Source organism: Morone saxatilis, unplaced genomic scaffold, assembly GCF_004916995.1.
Source record: "Morone saxatilis isolate NCDOM2014 unplaced genomic scaffold, NCSU_SB_2.0 Contig0, whole genome shotgun sequence".
Classification (NCBI taxonomy): Eukaryota; Metazoa; Chordata; class Actinopteri; family Moronidae; genus Morone; species Morone saxatilis.
The window spans coordinates 446,192-455,299 of NW_023339650.1; the positions used below are offsets into that span (position 1 = coordinate 446,192).

The 9,108-nt window shown below is 37.7% G+C and overlaps 2 protein-coding genes across 2 annotated transcripts in view; both read right to left on the minus strand.

The window, feature by feature from the left end:
- Nucleotides 1-1,393, minus strand: part of acp5b (acid phosphatase 5b, tartrate resistant) — a 6,286-nt gene extending 4,893 nt beyond the window's left edge. The window contains exons 1-2 of the mRNA XM_035655743.1: nucleotides 1,204-1,393; nucleotides 343-533 (exon numbers count right to left, since the gene is read on the minus strand). Coding sequence (XP_035511636.1) covers nucleotides 343-533; nucleotides 1,204-1,279 — 267 coding nt within the window. The 5' untranslated portion in view covers nucleotides 1,280-1,393. The remainder of the gene's footprint in view (nucleotides 1-342; nucleotides 534-1,203) is intronic.
- A 1,529-nt stretch (nucleotides 1,394-2,922) lies between these two features.
- The window catches only part of abcd3a (ATP-binding cassette, sub-family D (ALD), member 3a), a gene marked incomplete at its 5' end in the record, with an annotated part of 15,542 nt that continues 9,356 nt past the window's right edge, over nucleotides 2,923-9,108 (minus strand). The window contains 5 exon segments of the mRNA XM_035680557.1: nucleotides 2,923-5,976; nucleotides 6,558-6,614; nucleotides 7,521-7,625; nucleotides 8,367-8,486; nucleotides 8,581-8,670. Of these exon segments, the coding sequence (XP_035536450.1) occupies nucleotides 5,899-5,976; nucleotides 6,558-6,614; nucleotides 7,521-7,625; nucleotides 8,367-8,486; nucleotides 8,581-8,670 (450 nt within the window).

Consider the following 9,108-nt stretch of genomic DNA (forward strand, 5'->3'; position numbering starts at 1 on the left):
ATAAAACAACTTATTGATTTCTAATGCCACCTTTAGATATTTCTATTCAATGCTTTACTAATGTGCCACAACAATGTTTTTAAGTTCAAATATCTTATATCAAATATTGATTGACATTGTCCATCGAGGTCAAGGAAAGGTGTTTAGGAAAGGACATAGGATGTGATATTTTGGACTATTGGACTGCAGCCCAGGACTGAACCCAACAAATTAACATTGCGAAATGCCCTTTATGCAAAGTCTGTTGCTGCAAAGGAAGTTGAGATTTACCTGTGACCTGACATGAGACTTGTACATCAAAAATTACATCTTACTCTCCCAGTGTTTGCTCTGTGAGCTGACCTTAAAGCGGGGGTCTTCCACATTCTTGACCCCACTGAAGTAGAAGTGATCTCCCAGGCTGAGGACAAAGTCCACCCCCTCCGTCCGAGCCAGCCTGTCCACCTCTGTGGCAACGGCCTCCTCATGAGAAGTGTAGTATGGAGGGAAAGGAACGCCGCCCCAGTCCGCAAGCCCCACAAAACGTAGAGGAGCTGTAGAGGACCACAACACTTTGTCACAGGTACATTTTTAGTGTTAGTGAGGTTGTGATAAACGTGTGTGACGTGTGAATTTTTCAATTGTTAAAGCTGCAGTAGTAACTTATTTGCTGAAACTTTAAAAAAAAAAAATCATTCCCAGGTCATCAAATATCGATGCTGGAACTCAACAATCAACTATCTTCAAGCCACCGACCCAAAGCGTCTACCTGTCTTTCTTGGCTCTGATTGGTTGTTTTCGTTCAGGCCCGGTGGATTGTTGCCAATGCCATGAGAAGCAATAGGAGGAGCCAGAGGAACAGATTATCTGTCTCATGTATTATATATAGTGACAGTTTCAGCAAATATGACAAAAAGTTATTTTTATAAGAGTTACCTACTGCAGCTTTAATCAGTCAAAAGCAGTGGTGAGAATAGCTGGACCAGCTGAGTTTGTTTGCTCTGGGTGGTCACTGAACAGAACAGTCTGGCAGCTCACAGTGAAACAATGTACTTTGAACAGGAGAAAGACAAAGAGAACAGACTCTTTGTCTTTCTCCATATGCTGTCCTTTGTCACACATGGAGAACAAAACAATTACTTTAAACAAGACAATCTACGAACACATGACTCATCAGGTGCTGATCTCCGTCTCCTGTGTCACGAGCACACTGCAGGTCAGTACCTTGTTCCAGAGTTTGAAGCAGGTGCCAGCAGCTTTGGAAGCAGAGCACCAACAGCACACACTTCAGTCTGTCCATAACTCTTGAGTCTGATTTACCACCTTGTTCGTTTCAACACCGTTTAAAAACTAAACAAACTCTTCTGCAGCAGCGCTGTGACTTCCTGTATCTGCCTGGTCGAGAAAAACAGGATATCAGCTGATCAACCTGAGTTACTCATTGCACTAGTCATGCTTCGTTCGACACTTTATCACACTGACAGGTGGGACAATAAGGTCTGAAGGTACAGATCACAAACTGCTCTCTCTGTTGAGCACTACATAAAGGCATAAAGGCTGTACAGCTAGGCCCTTCATCATCTGTCGCTGATTCTGAATTTATTACATTTGATTGAATTTTATTCTATAAATTTGAAATCTGAGATTATTTTATCTTTATATTTTATTATACAAGAATAAGAGAGTAGAAATCTTTGGTTCCTCAACAAAAAAGGGGGAGTGCAAGGTGTTTTGTATGTACAAATGTGCATGTAGTTATTTGCTACACTTCCAAATCAAGTAATATACCATGAACTTATTATTTAATATTTCCAACAGCACATGCAAGGCAACTCATCTGACATAGCATCAATATCACTAGTAAAATACTGACCTTCATTCAAAACCTTACTTAAGTAAAAGTATATATTATCTCCAAAATCTAAGTACTTTTAGAAAAACTGTATTTTTATATCGAAATCCAATCGTAAAACAAGACATGGCTCACTACTGGAGCGGTGTTTCTGGGGGCCGGACCTCACTGATCACTGTACAAAAAGGGTTTCAGACTGTTTTACTGCACTGACTTTTTAAATGTACTGTCTGATGTGCTGTACTTCAACATATTACCATAAGGTGGAAGCACATGCATCTATTTTACTATGAATTAATTTAGCATTTTTTTTCTGTTCTTGTTCATTCTTAATAAAAACAAAATTAACAAAACCTACATTCTTACCTGCAGGTATGTGACACCTTTTCAAACCTGTCTGTTACCAGTTCTCATACACACACAGCAGCAGGTCAAGGACTCCTTGTACACATTTTCTTCTTTTACTTCATTCATTGTTTAATGAGTACAAATAAATACAGACAGAACAGTGGCTAAAAGAGGATTAGGTAAAAGAATGAGAAGCAGGTAATACTCGGTTATTGTAATTCATACATGTGCAAAGTCCTGTTTTATTCTACATAATTTGTTCCCAACCTGACCCCTTTCTATTGTTTAGTAAACTGACCACCCTGAGTCAGTGACATATTTTATGGATATTTTTATATTATATACAAAAATATATAATGAACCAAAATAGTGTACTCAGTAACTGGAAGACGTTTGTGTATAACAAGTGATTTGCATGAATCTTGACCAGATTATTTACTCATTATATTGTTTACTTCAGGGCACTTTTTATACAATTATCAGTTGTTCTCAATTCTCAATTGTATTAACTTTTTTTTTTAACACTAATATTATTGATGAGACGAGGCCAATCTAATTACCAATAATATATTCTGGCTTTGTGTGAAGTCACAGCAGAGCAACCTTTAACATAAAAGGTAATCTATTAGGGAGGCCTCGTCTTGATTACAAAATTTCAATCAATCATTGACTCAGTTCTTATCTCTCTCTCTCATTCTCTCACTCACACACACACACACACACAAGAAAAACAGATCTGTGTGAACATTTCTTCTACAGTTTATTTTTTTAATGCTGAGTGAGATCATAACATTATTATTATACATATAAAACCATGGGTATTGCTGAGGCTCCTTTACAGTTTCACAATAAAGTTACAGTGTACTAGAGAGACAGAGCAGAGAGGTATTGAGGGGCTGGGGAAGGATCTGCATATTCATGTACCAGTGATCGACTGACAGACACCATCATTGCACATCCAGTCCTCTGCTTCATGGAGCTCGCGTAAAATCACTTTACATAATTATCAACAATTTTTAATCCCGCCACCAACGAAATATATCAAATCTTAACAGAATTTCATTAAAGGAAAGGGTTAATAATGAGGTAAGAATAAAAAGAAAAATGTCTAATAATAATAATAATAATAATAATAATTCTTTGCTGTTCAGTATGGAAATAACATCTTCAAATGTCAGGTAACATTATCCACTGTAAAACTAGATAAGTTGACTTTAGTTAAGTTTAAGTTAAGCTTTAGTAATTTTAAGTGACACTGACCTAATTTTGTAATTTGTATTTGTAATGTGAAAACAAAATACCTAGTACTTAATCAGGAATGTTTCTGTAACCTAAAAAACCAAGTCAGTGTCACTTAAAATAACTAGCAAAAGCTGCTTCATCAACAATCTTTTTTAACTTCCAAAATTGAATGTTTGATGTAATCTGTTTCAACAAATGTTTTGAGTTGAAATAATTTATTGAATTACAGGGTCAAATGAACAGAAGTTGAATGCAGCTGAGAAGCTTTGGAATATTACATCTGTCATCAGTCAGTCCATGACAGCTTAAAGGCAGGTCAGATGATACACAGGCACTACAAAATTCATTTACAGGTTACCAAAAAGATTCATTTAGGGGGGTGTTTTGAATCTCCTGCTGCCTTCTGACTGACTGCAGACCCTGCTATATCTCTATTATGGAACAAGGTTATGTCAGACTAGATGGGGCAACATGGGTATTATGATAGCTTCCTACTTTTGCGTACACTCTGCCATTTGGTTCCCACAAAAGTCAGCACTTCCACAATAGTAGGGATGCACCGGTTGGGAATACCAATGTTTTTGTAGTTATTCATTCTCAGTTTTGTGCCAGGGAAATAGAAAAAAAATAACAAAGATAAGCATCTCTGCCTTGTTGCGGCTCAGGTCTATTTCTATACTATACCAGGTACCAATGTTCAGCCAATATATAATCAGTGTGTCCCAATGGTGCCAATTCACAAAATGTATCTTAAAATGTATTAAGTTGAACTATGCAAAATTTGCCCTCTGGGAGAATCCTCTGATCGCAGATGACATTATTGAAATTAACTGTTTTTATTTCAAAATGTCTAAAACTATTTCAATGCTGGTGTGACTTGGCCTCAAGTCCACAGCACCCTTGCAGCTACGCCAAATGCAGGACTGTCGTACTTCAAATCACACAAACATTTTAGGCAATTGTTAAATGTGTTACATCAGGAATGTTCAAAATACAGAATTACTGAAGCTGAGTGCTGGCAGTAGTGGCAGAGGTCTGCCTAGCAACAGTCAGTGTCCCTACACCTGCACTGTTGTAACACATAGGATGCAAGTCGTGTTTTTGTCATTATTTCAACACACTTGTGAATGTCTGAGTGACTGATATGTTCCTGTGATATGTAGGTACGATGATTATGGATTAGGACAGCTGTTGCATTGTAAGCACTTCATTACCTTCATATCAACCAGCTGGCTCTAAAAAAGTTAATTCCGTTCCAGTGAGCACTGTTTCTCCTGCAACTACAGAGGGGCTGTGATCACAGAAGAAGAAGAAGCAAGTAGGTCTACATGTTTTAGATATAATTTAGATAATTATGTTGTAATCATCGGTGCTGCGCTACTTTGAAATTTTGTCACTGCAACTTTTCTGCAAATCTGACCAAACATTATAGTTTCCCATGAGTATCACCAATCATAGCAGTCCCCTGCGCAAACTGCCATACGTCACCAAACTCAATTCCTTGTTTCCACCTGTGAAGATGCAAACGTGCAACAAGAACGTCTCTTATATATAGATATATATATCTATATATCTATATATAGATATATATATAGTCATTGATTGAAAAACACCTTTCTACCATAAAAAACACCCAGAAAATAAAGACGTTAGTGGTAACTTTAGTGCAGCAATGTTTAAATCACAAAATGACAGAGCCAAGCTTGTCTGCTGGCATGAAAATCTGTGTGTGTTTCCATTCTGTTGCCTTTTAAAGGAATTATATAATTTTCACTTGTCTCCTGCAACATGAATCACAATTTTTTGGAAAGTTTCAGTGAAATCAGGCATTTTAGGCTTCAACAATCCCATAAAAGCCTGCGAAATCCTGAAGGGACTGGATATTAACTTAATACCTTGAGGTGACAAGATAATTAAGAGTTTCTTTTAGTAACAAAGCCTACCGTTTTACTGTATTACTATTGTTATTTTAAGATATCAATCAGCCTTGGCTGCTGTCAGCATCTGCGAGCTGTGGAGAGTTTAACTTCAATGAGAACCTACAAGGCAGCCACTACATGGATATTTTAGTATTATTCTGTGCAGGACAAAGTTTACTGTGGGAAATGACACTTTAAAGACCACTGTGGTATCTAGTTTTTCTTTACAGGCTAACCTCTGTCAATGAGCTATGATTGCAGAATATTAAAACTGTACAGTATACTTCCACCTTCACTCAAACCTCTCTCCAAAGTGTAAAACCCAACCTAGAAGTTGGCAATATAAATTCCAAGTTTTTCTTATAATCAGACTGAACAGGTTAATGATTAGACGCGTGCTGCTTTAAATAACAGGAAACAAAGAAAACAAGGTAGAGAGTTACAAATGATTAAAAACATTATTTTCTAGTTTTAGCTATGACTTCTGTCTTGAGTGCAAAGAATTAATGGACTGGTTTGTATCAGAGCTGTGCATTTGTGGCTAACGCCAGCACTGAGTTATGAGCCAAACTCCACAGTTTCCTCTGTGATGGGCTTGAACTCGTAGTTTCCTCTCCCGTCCATGTGGAGATAATACTTCATGACAGAGACAAAAACATAAAAATAGTCAGTAAGAAAGAAAGAAGGCATCTGAACTGCAAAAAAAATCTTTGAAGCATTACATTGTAAGTTAGCTAATGTCAACAAAACGTTAGCTAACTAGCTAACATTACCTAGCTAATGTAAGATGTGACAATATACACCGATCAGCCATAAAATTATGAACACTGACATTTGGTTATCATGGCTGTCAGTGGGTGGGATATATCAGGCAGCAAGTGAACATTTTGTCCTCAAGTTGATGTGTTAGAAGCAGGAAAAATGGGCAGCATAAGGATATAGCATATTGAGTGTCTCAAAGCCTGTCCCCACAAACCTTTCCAACGCTGGAATTCTCTAACTTTCTGAAACAGACCCTGAATTGAATTCAGGCTGACGGATGTGTCACTTTGACTTAAGACTAGGTCTGTAAAATCTTGCAGCTCTTCATGCCATTGTCCTGTGTTGTTCTGTGTACAACAGGCAAAACTACACTTTACACTAAGAGCGTGTGAGGTGAAAGAACAGTTGAGGTGGCTGTGGATTTAATTTGAAATCAAATGACATTCAGTATTTACCTTGTGGTGCTTCCACAGAGATTTTCTGTGGGACACTGTGAACAAGGTGATGCCCACCTGTGGAACAAAGAAAACACAAGTAGTGCTAGACTCCAGATTCCAGTTCAACAAGGTCAAAAACCTATTCACACTGTGTCACTGCAATATTAATCAGTTATCACTGTACAATCATCATAAAATAAGACTCTTGTAAACAGTGACATTGACTGTGTACCACCAAATTGAACTGTGCATTTGATGAACTGATGGGTGAGGCCTAAACTCAAGAGGAAAGTCTGGCAATTTTATTTTTTACATTACTTTTGTTACATTACTTGCTGTGTTTGCACTATATCATAGTATTTGCCTAGAATTGCTTACCCCACCTTTTAAAGAACCAGTGTGTAAAATTTAATGACATCTAGGCAAGTAGGCAAGTAGCAGATTGCAACTAATTGAACACCCCTCGCATCTATGTTTGACAACCTGGAAAGGATGTACATAAAAATACAAAAGGTCCTATCTACAGCCTATGTTTAGTTTGTCAGTTATGGGCTACTGTAGAAACATGGCGGATCCGCTCAATCTGTAGATAAAAACAGCTTATTCCAAGGTAATGAAAACGATTCTTATTTTCAGGTGAATATGCACTCATGAAAACATACCTATGAATATTATATTCAATTTCTGCAAATATATTCTCCTAAATCTTACACACTGGACATTTAAATCTTCTTCTGTTTGAAGTTTTGTTTCATAGTATTAACTGTAGCTGCCAGAAGCATTTTGCTTTGGTCAATCTGTTGGCTTCACTGAACGGGAGCCCATCCTCATGCAACAGCAAGTAAAAACACAAGTAGGTAATACGTTACCTGCCTGCAGTTAACGTTTTAGCCATCTCTTCCTGCTCAATGACTAAGATGGTGTGTTTAAGAGACCAGATGTAAACCTTGTTTTATGAGACGTGATGTATTTGTGTCGTACCGTCTTGCAGTGGCTGTAGATGTAATCCTCCACATCGACACTCACTGCACTGGTGCACTCGTCCAGAATGGCAAACTGGGGCTTGTGATAGAACAGTCTGGCCATCTATGTACAGAGACACAGACATACACTCGCATAATGATTCATCTGACACTGATAACTTCAGAATCATTACCAATTTTAAAGTGGCAAAACGTTTAAATGTGTGAAGCCTAACCCAGTGGTCAGCAACTTTAACTATCAAAAAATAATAATAATTGTCTGGAGCCACAAAATAATCTTTCAAACAAATCTGTCTATTAAATTATTTATTTCCTCTGAGACTTTTTATTTTTGGATTTGGAATCTGAGGGAGAGTCACTAGTAGTAGTAACACTAGTAGCCACAGATATTAAGGTTTGGAAAAATATATTAGAAAAGGTGCCAGGTCAGGATGAAATGTTTCATTTTAGTTGACGAAATGTTAAAACTTACTGGTGTGTATTGTGGCATAATGACTTTTGACCAGCAGCTTAAATGATGGTCCACAGTGTTCTTGTTCATGTTCAAAAGCTGCCTACTTTGACTGGAACAGCTCTTCTGATTGACCAACCACAGACTGTTACTGTGACACAATACAGTGGTCTCATAATGACAATCCCCCACGTCTTAAGACATGAGGGTTAATTAATTCACCAACACCACTGTAGCTGCAGATGTGAGTATAAGCTGGCCCCTACCACTCTGAGCAAGATAATCAGTTTAGAAAATGGATGGATGGTTTCTCTTGTGTTTCTAGTCATAAAGATTAATCAGTGTGTTGTGTTTCTTGCATAGACTGTTGACAAGGAGTGAGTGAGTCCTTACAGCCATCCTTTGCTTCTCTCCTCCACTGAGCACGTCCATCCAGTCCTGGACTGAGTCCCAGCTGCCCTCCCTGTCTAGGATGTGACCCAGTTGAACATTGTCCAAGTATTCCTTTAAGACCTGGATGCAAGATACGGCAACACAAGATAAGGTATATAACACACAAAGACAATGTAGGTGAAAGTTAAGTGTGTAGGAGTGTTTTGTGTCTTACCTGATCAGAGATGCCTTTCCTCCTCTGTTCGTCGTAGGTGTCAGGGTAAATGACCTGGTCCCTCAGCGAACCCAGAGTCATGTAGGGTCTCTGGACAAACAACAGGGTTTCATGAATTCCGACAATCAAAAATCAGTATTTCTTCTTGTCCCTACAGTGTGATGTTTGAATGATGTATGTGCAGAGTTCGACACTAAAAGGATGCTTTCACATTCATCTGCTGAAAGTATATATGTATATGACCAAATGTAAAGAAAAGCTTAATACGTTCCCTTTAGGAATTTGAATGTGGAAGTTATTACCTTTTTTGCAGACACACGTTATTGTTTTAAGCAGAATTTTTGTATGTAGGCCTTAATAAATGTCTGAAGGGGATCTTTAACATAGTGGTAGTAGTGGTTTTTAGTTTAATTATGTTTGGAGTCGTTGAACAGAATTGTGATAGATACTACCCCTAAGCATTCATAACATATAGATATTGCAGTCCAACATACGGTATATACTGTAATTTCAATTCAGTTCAATTTA